This window comes from Tiliqua scincoides, chromosome 5, assembly GCF_035046505.1.
Source record: "Tiliqua scincoides isolate rTilSci1 chromosome 5, rTilSci1.hap2, whole genome shotgun sequence".
In the NCBI taxonomy this organism is placed as follows: Eukaryota; Metazoa; Chordata; class Lepidosauria; order Squamata; family Scincidae; genus Tiliqua; species Tiliqua scincoides.
Genome location: NC_089825.1, coordinates 26,373,812 through 26,395,238, shown reverse-complemented (window position 1 = coordinate 26,395,238; position 21,427 = coordinate 26,373,812). Strand labels below are relative to the sequence as shown.

At 45.1% G+C, this 21,427-nt stretch overlaps 3 protein-coding genes across 5 annotated transcripts in view; 2 read left to right on the top strand and 1 right to left on the bottom strand.

Moving 5' to 3' along the window:
- The first annotated feature begins 4,224 nt into the window (after positions 1-4,224).
- On the top strand, positions 4,225-11,296 carry CLXN (calaxin). 2 transcript variants are annotated; one of them, XM_066629130.1, is made up of 6 exons: positions 4,225-4,282; positions 5,456-5,611; positions 6,808-6,912; positions 9,514-9,665; positions 10,776-10,880; positions 11,221-11,296. In XM_066629130.1, the coding sequence occupies exons 1-6, from the start codon at positions 4,225-4,227 to the stop codon at positions 11,269-11,271; spliced, it is 627 nt and encodes a 208-aa protein (XP_066485227.1). In that variant the 3' UTR covers positions 11,272-11,296. The 2 variants fall into 2 exon arrangements, with proteins under 2 accessions (XP_066485227.1, XP_066485228.1); XM_066629131.1 differs by lacking the exon at positions 5,456-5,611.
- Positions 11,297-11,441: 145 nt separating this feature from the next.
- RBM48 (RNA binding motif protein 48) lies at positions 11,442-18,085 on the bottom strand. The gene is made up of 5 exons (XM_066628782.1): positions 17,972-18,085; positions 14,218-14,408; positions 13,882-14,027; positions 12,636-13,183; positions 11,442-11,791 (listed from the first exon to the last, which is right to left on the bottom strand). The coding sequence occupies exons 1-5, from the start codon at positions 18,083-18,085 to the stop codon at positions 11,699-11,701; spliced, it is 1,092 nt and encodes a 363-aa protein (XP_066484879.1). The 3' UTR covers positions 11,442-11,698.
- Positions 18,086-18,209: 124 nt separating this feature from the next.
- The window catches only part of PEX1 (peroxisomal biogenesis factor 1), a 33,307-nt gene continuing 30,089 nt past the window's right edge, over positions 18,210-21,427 (top strand). For both annotated transcript variants that reach the window (XM_066627401.1, XM_066627400.1), the window contains exons 1-2: positions 18,210-18,387; positions 20,980-21,123. In XM_066627401.1, coding sequence (XP_066483498.1) covers positions 18,298-18,387; positions 20,980-21,123 — 234 coding nt within the window. In that variant the 5' untranslated portion in view covers positions 18,210-18,297. The remainder of the gene's footprint in view (positions 18,388-20,979; positions 21,124-21,427) is intronic.

Here is a 21,427-nt window from a genome sequence, read left to right as displayed (position 1 = left end):
AGCATGGCTAGGCTATGGCTCTCCACCATGGCATATACATATATGCCACTGCAAAGAGGACCTGAGACTAGTCAAATCCTTGCTTCTTCTGCTTCCTTTTAAGCAGTGTAACCAGACTATGAGCAGTTTTCAAAATTGGATAATCCTCCCCCCGCTTTTAGGCACAGCTACCCAGAGGCCTCAATCCTATCCAGGCCTTACACTCAAAACAATCTGACACTGCCACTGCATTGGTCTGTGGCCTGTTACCTGTGGTATGGGAGCCGGTAAGCTCTGCACCAGCAGTGATGGATCATAGAAGCTCCCCCAGAATTGCTAAGGTGGCAGTGGGAGTTGATTGGGGTGGGGAACAGGCCAGGCAGTGTGCAGGTCAGGGGTGAATCTTGGTGGCAGCAGCATCTACCAGGTCTGGAGCACCTATCCCAGGTCCAACACACCCCTTGGATCTATTCAGTTCTACACCAGCTATTTTGATGGTATAGATCTGAGTACACCCATAGGAGACCATGGCATGGCAGAGAAGGTAAATAAACATTTGCTTCTTCCTGCTGGTTTAGGCTACAATCCTGTCCATACTTACCTGGGAGTAAGCCCCATTGACTATAATGGGAACGGCCTTCTGAGTAGACATGCATAGGATTGGGCTTTTAGTCCCAAGCTGGCCTACTGGATGCAGCAAACACTGTGTCAGTGTTGCTATATTGTGCAGGATGGCCTTGGACATACTTGGGCCAAAAAAGAAGTTTCTTGTATTGCAGTGGTTAAAAAGTTAGTCATGGTAAATATGGTACACTGCAAGAAGAGAGAGAGGAATGCCCTGTCTACTTGCTAACAGTGATGGGATGGGATGTAATGCTCACAGTGATCTCATGGGAGTCCCCTTTGGCTTCACATCCATATTCATTCACAAAGCTCACTAGGGTAATATAAAGTTAATGTGAATCTATTCAGCCAATTAAATTATCCAAATTTTAGGCCAAACTCGTACATTAGCCTAAAAAGCTGCAGATAAAAATTGCAGATAGTTGTGAGAACATATTGAAAGTCCTGAAAAATGCAGCTAGGGGGAAAAGGTACCCTTTTGGAAAGTAGCTGGCTGGTATAGTGATTCTTGTGTTGAACTTAAACCTGGAAGATCCAGGTTCAAATCTCCACTCAGCTATAAAGATTTCTGGGTGACCTTGGCCGGTCACTATTTCTGTGCTTCACCTACCTCATAGGTTTGTTGTGAGGATCAAAAAAACTACATTACCCTGAGCTCCTTGGAGGAAGGGCGGTATAAAAATGTGAAAAATAAAGTTACACCAGTCCCAGCATATTGAAAGTAAACAGCTGGCTACTTAAATTATGTTAAATCATGTACCTGCAGCAAGTGAAGAATTTAGTTTTAAAATGCCAGCTTTAGAGATTGCTGTTTCATCATGTCCAGAAATAGAATGCAAAGTTGGTGGCTATGGACTGGGTTGGAAGCTAAAGACCTTGCTCCAGCATCTGCATTTTGCTCTGTGTAAACTTGAATGCAACAGACCTGTGAGTGTATTGGGGTGATTTGCCTTGAAACTATTGGTCATAGCTGTAGCATCTCCCATCTGTGGATATTTATTATTTTAGAGGGTGTCCTGGAAACAAAGGAAAAGCTATTCGTTGACTCTCCCAGTAGTGAAAATGATGCCATTGACTTTGTGATGCCTGGTAACAAGTCACCCAGGCTTTTGTGAGCAGGGATAGAATAGAATGACCTTCTGGATTATAAGCAGAGAATATAGAGATGCAATAAAATGTACAGTAGACTCCCACTTTGCCACAATAATCCATTCCATAGACACAATTGTATTGCGCATATATTGTAATAGAAACCCAATAATGCACAGTTTTCTTGGTGGAGTCTGTTCCTGGTAAGTCCAGGGCTGGACAGTCCCCACCACCTGGTGTTCAGAGGTATACTGCCTCTGAAAATTATTATAGTTATTATTAAGAATATTGATATACCACTTTTCAACAAGAGTAGTTCACAAAATAGTTAACATATCAAAATTAATGGTTCCCTGTCCTCTAAGGGCTCACAATCTTAAAAATTTGCAGAAGAGACAGTAGCATTAGGCACTGCAAAACACATCATGGTGGGGTGAGGAGGAACAGTTTCTCTCTCCCTGCTAAATATAAAAGAAATCACTTTTAAAGGTGCCTCTTTGCCCATAGCAGGGAGTATATTAAGAGTAATTTAGCCATTGTGCTCATAGAACATTAATGTGGAAGGGGTTCACTGAGCTGGAAAGTCTTGAAAACCACTTCTATTGAGCAATGAAACCAACTTTCATCTTGGTGATACAACAGATGGGAGAATTTGATTCCAAGGGCAAAACAGATGTTCACTCTTTTGGCTCCCAACTGCAGCTGCTTAGCCTATTTCTATAAAAGTTAATGGAGCATGAATGTTGACAATTTCAGTCTTGAGAAATTATTGATATAGTAAATCTTGAGTGGGAAATGAACCAGGTGGGAAGCAGACTGATGGATAGTTCTGACTGTGATGAGGATCAGATGACACTGAGAAGCAATCAAAACAGAAGTAGGCCATCTCCAGCACTAATTAGGACAGATGAATCCTTCTCACAACTGGCCTAGCAATGAGGTCAACTGAAGTGTTAGTTTCAAGGAGCAAGTTGGGGGGGGGGAACTGACAAGGGATTCTGTGCACCCACACACCTGCCCACAGCCCCCCCCTTAAGGCAGCTGCTCATTTCATTAGCTCTCCTAACCTTTTCCCACTGATGAACAAGTAGGAAGAGAATCAGAGCAGTGGCAGCCCACCTCTTTTCCAGCACTGTTGGAGAAAGAAGAAACATGCTGCTGATACGTATAAACTGGCTCATCCAACTACTTAGAAAGGTGAGCACTGGGTGGACAAGGAGAGGCACAGCATGGCAAGGTAGCGCCTGCTCCCTTCTGATCCAGTCCCACCTCTTCTTCCACATGGTTCTACTTGAAGTGAATGGGTGAGTGGAGTATTCTGCAAGTGCCCCCATTGCCCTGTATATTTCAAACAGAAACATGTGGAGGAAGGAGATGGTGTAACAGCAGAATGCCAGGTGCATGGAGGTGGCAACAGGATGCAGGTTTCTTGTTGTCTTATGTGCTCTGTAAGGCATATGGTGACCCACTGTGATATACAGGAAACTGCACTAGGTGGGCCTTTGGCTTGATCCAACAGGGCTTAATCCATTTCTGCCCAGCCCACAGGTGCACACATTTGTTGTGTACATATACAATGTTGGGTAGAAATGACTTAAGCTAAGAAGGTGGACTCTAGAGCATGCAATGTCCCCCCCTTGCCTGTCCAGCTGCAGCTGTTTTTCTAAGCAAGTTGGGTGAGTTCTGAAGAGGAGATGGTAGTAGTGGGGTGCAAATGAACCAACATGCCCACAAGTAGTGTCAGGAGAGTTAGGACTGATAAAAGGACATATTTCTTTACCCAGTGTGTGATTAGTCTGTGGAACTCCTTGCCACAGGATGTGGTGAAGATATCTGGAGGGTAAGTCCATCACGGGTTACAAGCTGCAATGGGTATGTGCAATCTCCTGGTTTTAGAGGTAGGCTACCTCAGAATGCCAGGTACAAGGGAGGGCACCAAGATGCAGGTCTTTTGTGTGCTCCCTGGGGCATCTGGTGGGCCACTGTGAGATACAGGAGGCTGGACCAGATGGGCAAGCATTGGGCAGTGGCAAGGAAGCTATGCTAGGATGCAGGGATGGGTGGGGAGGCAGGTGAGGCAGTGCCTCCCCACTGGAGTCCTTTGAAGAGCACCGCCGCCGTGTGAGGCACCCAAGCACCCACAACCCATGTGCAGAGCGAGGAGGGAGGGAGTGCATGTGGGTGCCTCATACGGCGGCGATGCTCTTCAAAGGACTCCAGTGGGGAGGCACTGCCTCACCTGCCTCCCCACCCATCACAAGTCCCAGTTAGGAAGAAGGGAGCCAGCCAGTGGCTCTCCCTTCCCCGCCTAGGAAGAGAAGCAGGTCAGCCAGCAGGCGGGAAGCGGCCTTGGCGCAGGCAGCAGAGCCGGCTGCGCAGGACGGCCTTGCCCGCTTTGCGCGCCTGAGAGAGACCGAGAGGGACGCCCTTCCTCTTCCCCAGCCACCCTTTAGGCGGCGCAGGTGCTGGCGTCTGTTGCTATGGCGACGGCGGGCCGCCCTGAGGCCTGCGGGGAGCTGCAGCAAAGGCGCGATGAACAGGAAGAAGCTGCAGAAGCTGGCCGAGTCGCTGGTCAGGAGCGCCAAGCACTGTGAGTGGGGGGCGCCCCTCGCGCCTCCTTGGGCTCCTGTCAGCGCAGCTCTTCCCTGTCTCTGCCTCGCCCCCCAGGGGGTCCCTGCCTGGCCCGCACCTGCTCAGCCTCAGGAAGGCTGCTGGGTAGACTGGGTCGCTCCGGGCTGCTCCAGGGCAGCGACTGTTGAAGTCTCTCTCTTTCTCTCTCTCTCTCTCTCTCTCTCACCCTCACCCTCACCTCCTTCCTTCCTTCCTTCCTTTCTTTCACCACCTTTATCTATCTATCTATCTATCTATCTATCTATCTATCTATCTATCTATCTATCTATCTATCTCTTTCACCCACTTGAAAAAGTGCCTCTTATCCAAGTAGCAGGGTTAAGGAGTTAGAGTTGGGGAAGGAGGCATAATAGAGTAGGAGAGGTGCCCCCCCACACTGATCTGGCACCTGAGTTGACCCCTCACTCAACCCCATAGTTTGACTGACCCTGGACCCTAGTTACAGAATCCCAAAAGAAGGGACTGAAAGAATCACAGGCATCATCCAGTGTATTCCTGTTGTCTTTAAGAAGGAAGCAGACCACTTCAATGGATATTCTATTAAATATATCGCCTTTTTTCCTCAAATTACATCCAGGAATATAATTAAATTTTATTTATTTTTCATATTCAAATACCTCCCTATCCGCAGGGAGTTCAGTGCAGTGGACGTGGCTCCTTCCCCTCTTTTTAATCCTCATAACAACCCTGAGAGGAACATAAGGCTGCAATATAGCAGCTGGTCACAGAGGTAACTTCATGGCTAAGCAGGGATTTTAAACCTGGGTCCTCCTAGTCCAAATCCAACACCCTATCTACTGCACCATGCTGGCACTCCATTTTCAAAGCAATGTTAAAGAGCGGGCTATGACCATAGCTTTTCATGAAATGTATACTAATTTTCGGTATAGATGAGCTTTCAGCTATTCTGTGTAGTACAGGGTGGAATAGATTCAGCGGTGTCTCTGTAACAATTAAAAATATAATAATTAGGATAGTTTGTTTAAAATTATTTTTCCTGCTTTCCAACTTGGCTGCATTATAATATGCACTTTGAAGTAAAAGATTCTCAATAATATGAAGACTCAGGGTTTTTTTTTTGCCATGTCATTCTGATTCAATGTAATTATTGTCATAACTTCTTATCTTATAGTCAATAAATTTGAAGTGGAATGCCTTATCAAGCTATTCAACAACTTGGGGGTGGAACCCAATGAACGACATGCTATTGTTGGCTTGGATCGTAACTCTTTTCGAAATATCCTACATGTTACATTTGGAATGACTGATGACATGATAATGGACAGAGGTAAATATTGTGTTGTTTATTAAAACAAAAACAGCAGTTTTGAAAGCATGTTTATTCCAATTTCTTTGGGTGATTTGAAAAATCGCTAGTGCTATTTTAAGAGTTTCACTATTTGTTATAAAAAAATACCTAGAGGTATTGATGAGTAACAAGTTCTGCCTGTGAGTAAGGAACAGATATTGGCCCAGTTCAGTTGATTCAGTAAACCACAGATTGTTGGATTGTGATGAAGTCGACAAGCCTTTGTACACGTTTTGTCTTTTTTCCTCTTCCACTCACGTGTCTGACTGAATTGAACATCTGGTTTCCTAAACTGTAGTTCCCTGAGGCATTTGAACCAGGGAACTGGAGTTTAAATAATCCCAACAAATCAAGTTATAAAACGCCTTACATGAATATCCTTTTGAGTATGGATATTAGGGTTACTATCATAACTAGTTATGATGTTCTATAGCTATAGCTATAGTTCTATTAGGCTATAGCTATTATAACTAGCTATGATATTCTTTGGATCCTAAACTTTATAAAAATGTTTTGAATTTTTTGATGGAATTCTTGTACTGTATTGTACAGGTGAAAGTAATTCAATGTTCTGAAAAAAAGTCTAACTACATATGGTTTCTAAAGATGACAAGTAGTTCATTTTAACAACATATAACTGAGTATAACAAATTAACAGCCCAATCCTAACTCCCACATGTGATTCAGTGGGCTTGTGTATCCTCTGCTGCATCCATTGCAGGAATAGGGGCTGCTGGAGGCCTATTCAGGGGAAGGTGAAATTTGTCCCCTTACCCTGAATAAAGCCCCAGCAGCTTCTATGGGCTACTTGAATCCACACCAGCGATATTGCTGGTGAAAATCTGGGCTGCGCTGCGTATGGCTTTCAAGCCCAGGAGGGAGATAGAATGTAGCAGTAGCTGCAGCTGCCATTTCCTCCCCCTTCCAGGCCTGAACACCTCCACCCACCCACATTCTATCAGGACCCATTGAAGATCCTACCCACTCTAGCAGACACATGCCTCCAAGTGGTCATGGCAGGCTAGCGCTGGTCTTGCCGCTGATGCTGCTGGCCTACACAATCTCCACAACATGCCTTACAACACATTTGCAATTGCATGCATGCCCATTCTGAATGATTACTTTGTTGTAAAGTTTGCAGTAAAGTTTTATAATAACCTTTCTTTTGCATTCAGTGTTCCGTGCTTTTGACAAAGACAATGACAGCTGTGTCAGTGTGACAGAATGGGTAGAAGGCTTGGCAATATTTCTTCGGGGGACGCTGGAAGAAAAGATTAAATGTAAGGTTGCTATAGCAATAGCACTCTGTGTTACATGCCTGCCTAGTGATTGGGCTACGTTATTAAGTGCTTCTTCTGCATAGGGAGGTTCACGTGCTATAACTTTCTGGGCCTGTGTATGTTTGCAATGACACAAGGTATTAAATGTTGAATGAGGTGCTCTTTGCCTGTCTTCTGTGACTGGGTGATTAGGGAGCCACTTTTTGGAGTAGCTGTTACGGGTTGTAGACATTCTCTTGTTTTATTCCTTCTCTGGGTGTTACTGGGCAGTCATGCAAAAGGCAAGTGCTTTGCTAGTTGTGGTGTGTTCCTTGCCTGGGTGTGAACCTATCTCAGGGGTCTCCTGGCCTGCATCTTTGGGCAGCAAGCTACGACCACCTCACTTTGTCTCTGTAATATTATTATTATTAATAATACAGGTATTTATATACTGCCTTTCTTGATTGTCAGATTTCTCCTCAGAACTTTAATTCAAGGTGGTTTACATAGGCAGGGTGTTCTAAATTCCCGTAGGGATTTTTACAATTGAAGAAAGGATCGGTAAAGCAGCTACCACGTTTTCCAGACTCACAAAGAGAGTCTGGTCCAACAAGAAGCTGACGGAACATACCAAGATCCAGGTCTACAGAGCTTGCGTCCTGAGTACACTTCTGTACTGCAGCGAGTCATGGACTCTTCGCTCACTACAGGAGAGGAAACTGAGCGCTTTCCACATGCGCTGCCTCCGACGCATCCTCGGCATCACCTGGCAGGACAAAGTTCCAAACAACACAGTCCTGGAACGTGCTGGAATCCCTAGCATGTATTCGCCTGTGTTGGCTTGGTCATGTCGTGAGAATGGATGATGGTCGGATCCCAAAGGATCTCCTCTATGGAGAACTCGTGCAAGGAAAGCGCCCTACAGGTAGACCACAGCTGCGATACAAGGACATCTGCAAGAGGGATCTGAAGGCCTTAGGGATGGACCTCAACAAGTGGGAAACCCTGGCCTCTGAGCGGCCCGCTTGGAGGCAGGCTGTGCAGCATGGCCTTTCCCAGTTTGAAGAGACACTTTGCCAACAGTCTGAGGCTAAGAGGCAAAGAAGGAAGGCCCATAGCCAGGGAGACAGACCAGGGACAGACTGCACTTGCTCCCGGTGTGGAAGGGATTGTCACTCCCGGATTGGCCTTTTCAGCCACACTAGACGCTGTGCCAGAACCACCTTTCAGAGCGCGATACCATAGTCTTTCGAGACTGAAGGTTGCCAATATCTGTCTTTCAAGAACCGCACAACATTTCAGATGGATCTTTTCTGATCTGGTATCACTTCTGGCCTCCAGTTGCCTCCCACGCAGGCTGACAGGCAGCTCATTCATCCCTCACTTGAAGGGTGGCCAAGACGCTTCTTCGCTCACACCAAAGAGCAGGTGGAATAACTCAGCTCGGCTTGTCAGCTGCTTCAAGGTCTCGTCATTCACGGTGCCGGTAGCTTCAAACTGGCAACCTTCGGGTGTTATCTTCAGGAAAACGGAGGCCCTACCCTCTAGACCAGACCTCCTGCCCTTTTGTCTTGTCCAGTCCCTCCTGAGGGAAAAGGTTCATTCCAGGTGTTGAATGCCCTCCATAGGAGGACACTCATCATGGAGGGATGTGTGTGTCTGTTGCACATGGCTGCCCTCTTTGGAGCTGTTTCTAGAGAAACAATTGTTTTTCTGCTGAAGTAAAAAAAATGTTATTTGGATTTGTGTGTGGGACAAGGGAACTTGACTCTTCAGTGCTGGGGTTCCTAGTAAATCTTTTCTTCGCCTCTTCTTTACTGTCACCGCTGTAGTTTCTGTACAAGGTAGGAGTGGTGTGGCATCCTTGGAGCACCTTCCCATAGTTAGCAGGAGTGCCTGTTACTATGTTGCTCATTGGCCTACATCTCCAATGGCTGGCATCTATCCAACATTCACCCAGAATTAGCCTTGTACCTATCTCTGCCCCCTGTTCTGCTCATCCTGGTGATACTTCTCTGGCCACCACTGTTGGACCTGGGTTGATGTGGTGACTGACTCCTTAGAAATCACACTGATGGCATTCGGATATAACACCAGTGGCCCACTGATTATGTCCTGATATCAGGATGCTGCTCCATGGGTAATGGTATGTGTCAGGGTTTCCACAGGCATTAGCAGCAATTCTGAGAGAGCCACACCAGAATTACTGGGAGGGCTGTGCTAGCATGGCATTGCCTGAACAAGCCTAGGATATGATGGATGTTGCCCCAGTGTCCTTGAAATAGTGTGGCTTCAGAATAGGATTGGGCTACAAGGTATGTGAATGAATTTAGGATGATTTAGGCTGCAACCTTATACACGCATAACTGGATATAAGTTTAACTTTTTCTACAGGACTTACCGTATTTTTGAGGAGACATGCATAGAATTGCTCTGTAGAGCATTTGTAGATGAATTTTAACCATGTTATGTAGTAACAAATTAATAATTTTCTCAAGGTATGTTTCAGCAGAGCAGATCTTAGCATCCCTTCTCTTTCACATAGTAACTTCTATGTTCTACTTTTATAGTCTAAAAAGTGCTTTAATATGCACATTTTACATTAAATCATCTTTTCCAAAGACTGTTTTGAAGTCTATGACCTGAATAGTGATGGATACATTTCACGAGAAGAAATGTTTCACATGTTGAAGAACAGCCTGCTAAAACAACCATCAGAAGAAGATCCTGATGAAGGAATTAAAGACTTAGTAGAAATAACATTGAAGAAGATGGTAAGTACTACACTAAATGCCCAATCCTATTCCACATCATTGGCACTGATGCAGGCTCACTGCTATTGTTGCACTGTAGAAAGAACCTGATATAGATTATATATAATCTCAGGTGTATATTGTATTCCTTGCAAGTGTGGGAAAGTCTACATAGAGACCACAAATAGGAACATGATTACTAGAACAATGGTTCTCAAACCTGGAGCCTCCAGCAGCCCTACCTATGTTAAAGTAAGTGAAAGCACCCCCCTCGCCCTTCCTTTAATATAGGTAGGGCTGCTGGAGGCTCCAGGAGGTGTGGGAACCATGTGCACAGCTCCCTGATGCTTAGAATCTTCACAACAAGCTATCACAAAGCACCTAGAAACCAGAAGTGCTTTGCAAATCGCTTGTTGTGAAGATTCTAAGCATTGGGGAGCCCTGCAGAGAGCTGGGCTAGGGGAAGATTTACATGAACCAGTGGGTATGACCCACCAGTTTGAGAACCATTGTATGTTTGAGAACCACAGTTTGAGAACCACTGTAAAGGAGCATGAACACTTAGAGCCAAGTAAAAAAATCAGCAGTGGCAGAGCATGCTGTGAGAAATGGTCATTCAAGTAAATTTTAATCAGACAGGTTCTTTCTACAGTGCAACAGTACTATACTAGAATCTGTAGAGAAGTCACTGAAATTCAAAAACATAAAAACAATATGAACAAAAGAGACTCTCAATATAAGTAATGCCTGGCTGCCAGTATTCAATAGTACTAGAATAAAAAATTTTGAAAACCTATAGGAGAAACCTATATAGGAAATTATGGTAATGATTATTTAAACCTATATGCATTTAAACCTAGATTATTTAAACCTATATAGGAAATGATGGTAATGATGAACAGGCAAGAAGTGTTACTATGTATTTAAAAATTCAAGCTGGCAGTTAAGCAGGTGACCAGCTAACAGATGAGCTGATAGCAATGCTTTCCACAGTTGAATGTGAAACATTGGAACCAGATTCCACAATGTGTTTTAATCTGTGGCTTAAAGACTCGAGCAACATTTTAAATTATGTTTTAAACTCATCCAGCCATGAAAACCTTAGTATGTTTGTAACGTCTGCTTTTGTAGGACTATGACCATGATGGCAAACTCTCATACGTGGATTTTGAAAATGCTGTAAGAGACGAAAACCTTCTTTTAGAAGCATTTGGACCATGTTTACCAGATATGAAGGTATTTGTATATACAGTTTCCTGGGAGCAGGGCCCACTGAATACAATGGAAATTACTTCTGAGTAGACATGCATAGGATTGTGCTGTTAGAGCCCAATAGTCTGCTGCAAGAAAGGCTTGAATATGGAAAAGAATTAAGCTCTCATATCAGGTGCCTCCACTACAACAATGCAGCTTTTTCAGTGACACCCTGAGAAACAGACTAGCATTGACCTGCTAAACAGACATGACAGGACTAAAGTTTCCTTAAGTGTTCATTTCTCAGGTTGCCATTCTATTCCATTATGTAAATCTAAAAGTTGTGTATTTTTCTTAATATATTTCATGTTTTCATTTACAGTGCAGGTTGGCATTTGAATCACAGGCATTCCAAGATACTCCTGAATTATAGTCTTGCCGTCAAAATACACTTTATGAACCAATATGAAAAGGACACCATTGGTATTTTCTTGTTAAATAAAGAAGGCAAGCCACAAATATGGTGATTCCAACAAACATTCAAAATGCCTTATTGTCAGTGTTTTCAATGTTACTAGTTAGAGAAATGAATCAAGAGTTTTAAAGAAAGTAGAGGTTTTATTGAAAGTAGAGGTTCACCTATTCTCTAGAAGTTCATTTCAGAAGTTCACTTCTCTAGTGAATTAAAACATTTGTAAGGATTCAAAAAAATACAATGGTAAATTTTAGTTAACTGCAATATAATGACTTTGTTTATTAAATAAAATGTACAAAATCAGATCAATTCATGACTGCTTTGTAAACTGCCAGGACCTTATCTGTTTAAAGTTCAAATTAATAGAATATGCTACAAGTAGTATTTATATTCTTCTTCTCTGTTTTACTGTTGGCTTTGTTTGATTATTTTCTGGGATCTCTTCAGATAATTCTGACGTTTGAACAGGAACTGCCATCTAGTTTGAGCAGAAAAAAAAAGTCCAAACTTAGTAGGTAATATTTTTTCATCCTGCCATCAGTTTAGATCAGTGATTTTCAATCTTTTTCATCTCATGACACACTGACAAGTCACTAAAATTGTCAAGGCACACCATCAGTTTCTTGACAACTGACAAGGCACACCACTCTGATAGCAAGGGCTTGCATCTCCAAGTGGGCCTATTAACAAATGACCATCCCCAAACCCCCGTGGCCCAAACCCACAAACTCCCAAACCCTGCAGACCATCCATGGCACACTGTGCTGTATGTCACAGCACAGTGGTTGAAAACGGCTGGTCTAGATCTTTCAAACAATTTAAGTCATTATATTAAATGGGATAAAGTTTTCTGATGGTTCACTGATTATTGTCAGTGTGCACTTTCTTCCCTCCTTTCCACTGCAGCATACATTCTGTATGGCTCACTTGCAAACCCTATATGCTCACTCTGCCCAACACTCATTAGATTGCTCTGCCCAACACTGTTAGATTGCTCTTACTGCCAAAGCAAGAATAGCTTCGTGTATAGTACCTTCGTAAGAGAATGTGCTTAATAGCTTTCTCTCCAAGCTCAGTTCCTACTTTCCAGCGATTTGCTTCTTGGACTAGCAGGTTTCAGGTAACATAATTAGGTAAGTGTGAGGGGCAGACACCTAGTACTAAGCAGGTCCTCTATGAAACATTTGGCACAGGAGCATTCTGTTTCCTACCATTAGTGCTGCCTGCTGCTATCACTTCCAACCTGATACTTTATTATCAAAGTTTAAACCTACAGATTACATTTGGGGGGGGGGAATGAATGAGAGTTCACAGTAGCATACCTCCTTAAATTTATTCCGAATTAAGTTTGCTGAGGTGTTCAATGAATCATCCTCCATGTCTATTTTAGATGTTTCTGGTAGCTTTGGACCAATTATTTCTTTTTTAATAGTGTCCATTCCAATAAGGGCAAGTTTATTGCTTTCATCTCGTCTCCTCTTTCGTTCCTGCAGCTGAGTTGTTCGGGGCATAAATCTGCCAAGTCCATTATCCCAAGGTGCTTTTCTCTGTAGAGTGCAATGGTCTGGAGCATTATGTACCCCTTGCTGCATATTCTCAGTCATTAGAGTCCTCTGGCTATAGTATGCAGATGTTTCAGCATAGTTGCTGATGTACTGAGGTGCTTCCATTACACTCTGATAGTACTCTCCTGAAGATGCTACACTTCTCAGTGATGGGTCACAGTGGAACAACTGGTGAGAATCATGAACGCAAGTGGATGCACACCAGTTCTCACTGGCTACCTCAGATTTCTGAAATCCAGAAGGATCTGGCTGAAAAATTCTTTGAAGAGTTGTATTAGAATCCTGTTTCTTCATCAGTAATTGATCTTGGATACAAAACAGTAAAAAGTTAGCATTTAGCTCACCTAGCACATTTACAAAAAAATTTTTTTTTCTTGCTGCATGTAAGTGAGTGCAGAATCTTCCAGCCTTTAATTTGCTACTCTAGTCACTTTCCTTTAAATGAGATTTGAATTATGTGGTATGCATTAGACAGAATTTTCTATTTGATTTACTGAAGGAAACCAAGCAAGCTACATCTGCTAGCAGAGATCAATGTGTTTTCCAAATGAAACACTATTTCCTTATTTTTAAGTAGGTGCTTAAATCTTGGAAGAATCTCTCACTTTGAATTGAGATGTTTCCTTTCCTCCACTGCACTGTGTAGCACAGCAGGTGCCAGGCTGTTGGGGTAGAGAGGGATATGTTATGTTTCAGAAGGCCAAAACACTTCTTTTCTAGACTGGAGTTAGTCAATGGATTTTAGTTATCACTTTTTTAGTTTTCTGTCATAGAAAATATTTTGTCTGGTGTAGACTGGTAAGTGGTTGTGTGCTTGTGGCATGATAGCTTAGTTTACTAGTTTGAGGAACTAGATTATTTAAATAAACATTTCTTCAGGTTTTAAATATTTCAGGAATCTCTGGCACTGGTTACTGTTTGCTTCAGGAATTACAGATTTAACTAAAACAGACAAACCAAATGACAGTGAAATTAAACTTTCAAAAAAAATATAGGCACAAACCTTTAGTACTAGTTGCTTTAGCTATATACTTTCTTCGGTCTTGCAGTTTCTCCCTAGTCTCCTGTACAGTCTCAAATTCTGGAGCATAACACACATGCAGCAAACTACCAAAGAAATTCCGTTCATCCAATTTTTTCTTGGCGACCCTAACAAAGAAAAAGTTATAGCTGCACATAATTCAATTTTATCAAAACAATTTTGAAGTTTCTTTAAACCCTTAACCAATTCCGGCTATAGCATCACAAAAATTACTAATATTTAACAAAATGTTTCAGCATTAAACTACAAAGAACTGTGGTGGGAAATTAAGGTAGGTTGTCATCAAATTACGAATACCTTGCACTCTGCATCTTTTGAAACTTGATCAGGTAAACTTCTGTAAATTCTTCTGCTGGGTAGTCATCTAATGGATTATACTCTTCAATGGTTCCATATAATGCAAACTGCTCAATTAATTCCTTCATAACACCCAAGGCAGGAACACCTTGTATTAGCAAATATCGAGATTCTAGATTGACTGTATATACCTGAAAAACATAACCACATTCACAGATACTTTGCAATACAAAAATCATTGAGTTACTACAATCTCATGAACTTTTTTTGGTTAAAACTCTCTCTCATCCCTTTTGAATAATTAACTATAGAGTATATGCAACATGATTCCTAGCATGGGTGCTTAGGAGAGCAGCCTTACTACATGCATTAAATCCATCCTTTCCTCCCTAAGAGATTGTGAAACCCACAGAACCTGCCGTTTGGATCCTGCATTCATTTAATCTCTACACAGTATTATAGTATACAATCACTGTATATAGTACTACTGTAAATCTATTACACAGCTTCACCTGTTGGAGCCATGTAAAAAAATGCACATTTTTTCTCAGTCTGTATTCAGTGTCCATTTTAACTTACACCACAATACAGGTGCTGGGCTGCAACTCTATAACTATTAAAAACAATGGGACTTACTGCTGAGTAGACCCAGCATGGTTACGCTATAAATCTTTTAGATTCCACAAAACGGGCTGCAATCCTATGTAGCAGAAAGTCCCGTTGTAATCAGTGGAGTTTACTGCTGGATAGACGTACATAGAATTGCACTGTGAGTTGTTTTTGTTGCATTTTTAACAGCTAACAATTACAATTGTGACTATTAACATACACAAATAATCCAAAACCTTCATCCTAGTAACATCCTTATTAGGGCCAACCACAACAACATGAAGTGTTCAGCAAGCAGCTTTTGCTTTCTTCAGAGCTCTTTATCCGCTTCACTCTTATGATTCACTAAAACGCAGGCCTTTTGGACCATTTCATTGAGCCCAGCAGCCAGTTTTACTTTTCCTGCCACACATCTTGGGTGAAGAGTTCCAGTGAATTTGAAAGCTTCCGGCTCAAAGTTTTGCGTCTTTGGTTGTTTAGATATTACTAGAATTGGGCTTTACGATATGTGTGCCCAAAGCAGCATTTTTGTTGCTTTCTGAGAAATGATGTCAGTCTGCAAGACAAAGTGACCTATATGCAGGGCAGCAATTTTCAACCTTTTTTCTCTCACAGCACACTGACAATGCGCTTAAATTGTCAGGGCACGCCATCAGTTTTTTGACAATTGACAAGGCAAGCTGCACTACTGGTGGAGGGGTTCACATCCCCCAATGGCCCTACTAATAAATGACCCTCCCCCAAACTCCTGTGGCACACCTGTGGATCGTTTGCGGCACACCAATCTGCTGTGGCACAGTGGTTGAAAATAGCTGGTGTATTTGTATTGGCAACCTTCAGTCTCGAAAGACTATGGTATCGCGCTCTGAAAGGTGGTTCTGGCACAGCGTCTAGTGTGGCTGAAAAGGCCAATCCGGGAGTGACAATCCCTTCCACACCGGGAGCAAGTGCAGTCTGTCCCTGGTCTGTCTCCCTGGCTATGGGCCTTCCTTCTTTGCCTCTTAGCCTCAGACTGTTGGCAAAGTGTCTCTTCAAACTGGGAAAGGCCATGCTGCACAGCCTGCCTCCAAGCGGGCCGCTCAGAGGCCAGGGTTTCCCACTTGTTGAGGTCCATCCCTAAGGCCTTCAGATCCCTCTTGCAGATGTCCTTGTATCGCAGCTGTGGTCTACCTGTAGGGCGCTTTCCTTGCACGAGTTCTCCATAGAGGAGATCCTTTGGGATCCGGCCATCATCCATTCTCACGACATGACCAAGCCAACGCAGGCGTCTCTGTTTCAGCAGTGAATACATGCTAGGGATTCCAGCACGTTCCAGGATTGTGTTGTTTGGAACTTTGTCCTGCCAGGTGATGCCGAGGATGCGTCGGAGGCAGCGCATGTGGAAAGCGCTCAATTTCCTCTCCTGTTGTGAGCGAAGAGTCCATGACTCGCTGCAGTACAGAAGTGTACTCAGGACGCAAGCTCTGTAGACCTGGATCTTGGTATGTTCCGTCAGCTTCTTGTTGGACCAGACTCTCTTTGTGAGTCTGGAAAGCGTGGTAGCTGCTTTACCGATGCGCTTGTTTAGCTCGGTATCGAGAGAATGAGTGTCGGAGATCGTTGAGCCAAGGTACACAAAGTCATGGACAACCTCCAGTTCATGCTCAGAGATTGTAATGCAGGGAGGTGAGTCCACATCCTGAACCATGACCTGTGTTTTCTTCAGGCTGATTGTCAGTCCAAAATCTTGGCAGGCCTTGCTAAAACGATCCATGAGCTGCTGGAGATCTTTGGCAGAGTAGGTAGTGACAGCTGCATCGTCGGCAAAAAGGAAGTCACGCAGACATTTCAGCTGGACTTTGGATTTTGCTCTCAGTCTGGAGAGGTTGAAGAGCTTTCCGTCTGATCTGGTCCGGAGATAGATGCCTTCTGTTGCAGTTCCAAAGGCCTGCTTCAGCAGGACAGCGAAGAAAATCCCAAACAAGGTTGGTGCAAGAACACAGCCCTGCTTCACTCCGCTTCGGATGTCAAAAGGGTCTGATGTGGAGCCATCGAAGACAACAGTGCCCTTCATGTCCTTGTGGAAAGATCTGATGATGCTGAGGAGCCTGGGTGGACATCCAATCTTGGGGAGAATCTTGAAGAGGCCATCTCTGCTGACCAGGTCGAAAGCCTTTGTGAGATCTATGAAGGCTATAAAGAGTGGCTGTCATTGTTCCCTGCTTTTCTCCTGCAGTTGTCTAAGGGAGAATACCATATCAGTGGTGGACCTGTTGGCTCGGAATCCACACTGCGATTCTGGATAGACGCTCTCTGCAAGTACCTGGAGCCTCTTTAGTACAACTCGGGCAAACAGCTTTCCTACAACGCTAAGGAGAGATATTCCAGAGAAAATGTAGTCACCGAAGAAGCACTGAACAACATTGAGTGCCTGCCTGTGCTGGAAGAGCTTGACAGTGAACCAACCCTAGAAGAACTTCACGTGGCCCTGGACTCCCTTGCCTTTGGCAAGGCACCTGGAAAAGACAGCATCCCTGCTGAAGTCCTAAAATGCTGCAAAGAGATCATCGTCACTGAGCTGCATGAAATCCTCTGTCTCTGCTGGAGAGAAGGTGGAGTACCTCAAGACATGAGGGATGCAAACATCATCACGCTGTACAAGAACAAAGGTGACAGGGGTGACTGCAACAACTACCGCGGCATCTCTCTCTCCTTAGCTGGTGTAGGGTGACCAGATCCAATGGAGGACAGACTGCCTATACCTTTAACCACTGCCTAGAAGAGGGAATGTGGGCAACTGCAGCTTTTTAACCCCTTCCATGTTGAGCTGCCCCTACCCACATTCCCTCTTTTACACAATGATCCAAGGTGTAGGCACTCTGCCCCCCTTTGCATCTGGGCACCCTGCTTGTGTGGCACCACAAGACAGCCAACAGGCTTGTTGTGGTCTTTTTGTTGGTGCGCCTGTGTTTGCCATTCATTCTTGCAGGGCGAGGGAGCCTCCCCCCCGCCCCCATTCAGGGTGACGAGATACAAAGGGGGACAGACACAGTGCCCTTCCGTGCTGAGCTGCCCCATCCCATTCTCCTCCAGGGCAGGCACCCCGCCTGCACCCCTTGCGCGGGCCACCCAGCTCGCAGCCACCAGCCCCTCCCCCCGCCTTCACCTTTACAGCGCGGGGGCGGCGCCCTTCGCGGTACTTGGCGCGCGAGGCGCAGACGGCCCGCTGCAGGTGGTGCTGATGGGCGCCCCCAACCTCTCCGCCGCCCGCCGCCGCCATGTTTCTTCCGGGTCTGGCGCATCCCCTCGCGAGCAGCCAATCAGGTCGCGCCGGCGCGCCCTACCGCGTTTTCATTGGTGGAGGCCGAGCGTTCCAGGCAGCCGCAGAGGGGGACAGGCGGCCGGCCCGGGCGATGTCAGTGGGCCGCGGAGGAGCAGGAAAGCGTGAGCCGTCGCGGCTGCGAGTATCCTCGGTGTCTGGTTGCGGCCGCCATGTGGGGGGCCAGCGTCTCCCTGAGCGGCGCCCGCGACTGCTTCCTGCGCCTGCCGCCCGCGCTGGCCTCCAGCCTTCGCCTGCAGCAGGTACGCAGGTCGTGGCACGGGGGGCGCTGCGCGGAGAGCCCGCAGGCCCAGCGCGGGGGCCTCGCTCGCCTCCGGCTCCCTGCCCCTCGGTCCCTGGGAGCCTCTCAGCCCCTCCTGAGGCGGGCCTCACCCCCCCCAGGGACGCGCGGTGGGGGAGAGGCAGGTGAGGGAGAGCCTCCGCACTAGAGTCCTGCAAAGCGCCGCTGTTGTGTGAGGTGCCAAGCACTCACCTGCCTCCTCTCGCACCCTCGCACGGCGGCAGCTGTTCAACGGACTGCAGGGGGAGGCACTGCCTCACCTCCCTCCCCTCCCACCCTCCCACAGCACTTTTTAAAGGACTCTGGTGGGGAGGCACTGCCTCGCCTCCCACAGCAGTGGCACTGTTCAAAGGCCTTTGAGGTGGGGTGGTACTCTCTCACCCGCCTCCCCTCCCACCCTCACACAGTAGCAGCACTTTTCAGAGGACTCCTGTGGGGAGGCCCTGCCTCCCCTCCCACACTCACAAGGTGGCAGCTCTGTTCAAAGGACTCCAGGGAGAAGGTACTGCCTCACCTGCGCCCCCACCCTCTGCACATTCCTGTCTTCCCCCTCTCCCACTTCTCCCCTCTTCCTTCTGGCCCATCAATTTGAAGGCCTGATTGCTATGGCAACAGTGAAGCAGCCTTGGGGCCCAGTCCTAACCAACATTCCAGCAGTAAAGGAACCACAATGCTGCCCTGAAGTAAGGGAACTCAAGCACATAAGAAGAGTCCCACTGGATCAGGCCAAAGGCCCATCTAGTCCAACTTCCTACATCTCAGTGGCCAACCAGATGCCTCAGGGGGCACACATGACCATGAGAGCAGCTCTATCCTGGTGCTCTCCCTTGCACCTGACATTCTGAGGTAGCCTACTTCTAAAATCAGGGGGTTGAACATACCCATCACAGCTTGTAACTTTTAAAATCCCTTTTAAAGTCTTCCAGGCCAGGTGCCATCATCATATCTTGTGGCAAGGAGTTCCACAGACTAATTACATGATGGTTAAAGAAATATTTTCTTTTGTCCTAACTCTCCCAACATTCAATTTCAGTGCAGGTCACCTGGTTCTGGTGCTGTATGAGAGGGAAAAGAACACCCCTCTAACCATCTCCTGCATGACTATAATGGGACTTGCTTCTGAGGATCCAGTCCTATCCAGTTTTCTAGTGCAGTTGTGCCAATGGGGCGTGCACTGCATCCTGTAGTGGGGAGGCAGTCACACAGGCCTCAAGATATGGGAACATTTGTTCCCTTACCTCAGGGCTGCATTGTAGCTGCCCTGGTGCTGGAAAGTTGGATAGAATTGGGCCCTGAGTCAATTTGCATTGTTTTGGGCCCTAAAAGCCCAATTATAAGAACAGAAAAGGCTGGGTGGTTCAGGCCAAAGTCCCATCTAGTCCAGCTTTCTGTATCTCCTGTAGGCCAGATGCCTTCACCTCATCTTGTGACAAGGAGAACAAAGGGTGTTTGCTTTACCTTGTGGAGGAATTTGTGCCTACCCCCCTCGCTGCAGGATGCAGCCCATGCCCCCATTGGCACAGCTGCATCAGTGCTGGAAATTTGGATAGGATTGAGCCTTTAGCCTCTCCTCCAACATGTTGGAACTGAAATGACCATTTAAGTGAAACCTGCAATAAGTAGTTGTACAGACTATGGTCCAGTGAGGGATGACAGCAGGGGCAACTAAGTTGTAGAACCATGGAAGAACTCTCGAACATTTGCATACTCTCCTTTCCAACCAAAAGTTTACAAGATGGTTTATATATCTAAACAAATAAATGATCCCCTATCTCCAAAGAGCATAAGATATAGAAGACACATCACCAAACAGCCACTGGAAAGATGTAGTGGAAGAACAGTTAATTTCCCCTTGTTAAACATAAAAGGAGTACTGCTTTAAAAAATGCATATCTGAACAGGAATGAGTCTTTTGGCCGAATCCTGCTATTAGCTTTCGTGTCCACCAACCACAAGGATTTTTCAGTTTATTCCTGTGGAGGGATCTGGTCCATGTTGCTGTTCCTTTATTCACATGGACTGAATATTCCTTTATTCACATGGACTGATGTGAATGTAGGATTCTGTCCATAGAGAAACTCTACACATGGTGGCATACATTTGCCTATGGGACAAAGCAAATAAGAGCCAAATCCTATCCAGTTTTCCAGCGCTGGTGAAGCAGTGCCAACAGGGCACATGCTGCGTCCTTCAGTAGGGCGGCAGTCGTGGAGAACTCCTCTAGGTAAGGGAATGTTTGTTCTGTTTCCTTGGGGCTGCATTGCAGCTCTACTGGCATTGGAAAGTTCGATAGGATTGGGCCCTAAGTCAATGTACTGTGTAAGAAATACATTATGGCTATAATTGGGTTTTCTGGTAGTTGGCAGTGTTTTTCTGAAACGAAAATTCTCTCAGATCTGCAGTGAAATTGGAGCATAGTCTAAGGAAGATTAATACTCTGTAAGTGAGAATGTTTTCCTTGGGTACATCATAAACTCGCTCTTCTAAATTATTATTTGTGCTATGTGTTTTAGAGATTCTTATAACATTCTTTTTGTTTTTCTAAAATTAATAGGCTCAAGCGGTGAAAGTCTCCTGGGGCCGTCAACCTGTGTTCCTGAGCTGGATAGAAAGTAGACATCATAGTCGATATGGTGGAAATGTTGTAGAATTAAACATACAGCTAGCAGAGAAACTTGGCATCACAGACGGACAGCAGGTTTGAAATGCAGATTTTTATTCATGGGGGAGGGGTTGAAAGGTTTTGTTGTACAGCTGGTTATTGGTATATTGTACAACTATAGTGGTTAGATAACCACTTCTCAGATTGTTACTAGTCAAAAATTTGCATGCATAAAGGGTTTACTGTAAGCAAACCAAATTGCATAGTCTGAAGTTTAACATTCAGAGTAAAGTAGAAATTGAGACAACTATATTGTAAAAGACAGAACGTAGTGACTTTTAAAACACCATTTGTTTATCTTTTTTCTCCTTTGAGCTGTGTGTTTTAAGAGTTCAGTCTT

Bases quoted from the DNA above. Each gene is read 5' to 3' on its own strand.
- RBM48 (XM_066628782.1), bottom strand. From the start codon at position 18,085: ATGGCGGCGGCGGGCGGCGGAGAGGTTGGGGGCGCCCATCAGCACCAC. The intron at 14,409-17,971 runs GTGAAGGCGGGG...TATGTTTTTCAG, and splicing joins GCCGCCCCCGCGCTGTAAAG to GTATATACAGTCAATCTAGA. The intron at 14,028-14,217 runs GTATTCGTAATT...TTTCTTTGTTAG, and splicing joins CAAAAGATGCAGAGTGCAAG to GGTCGCCAAGAAAAAATTGG.
- CLXN (XM_066629130.1), top strand. From the start codon at position 4,225: ATGAACAGGAAGAAGCTGCAGAAGCTGGCCGAGTCGCTGGTCAGGAGC. The intron at 9,666-10,775 runs GTAAGTACTACA...CTGCTTTTGTAG, and splicing joins AAATAACATTGAAGAAGATG to GACTATGACCATGATGGCAA. The intron at 10,881-11,220 runs GTATTTGTATAT...TTTCATTTACAG, and splicing joins CATGTTTACCAGATATGAAG to TGCAGGTTGGCATTTGAATC.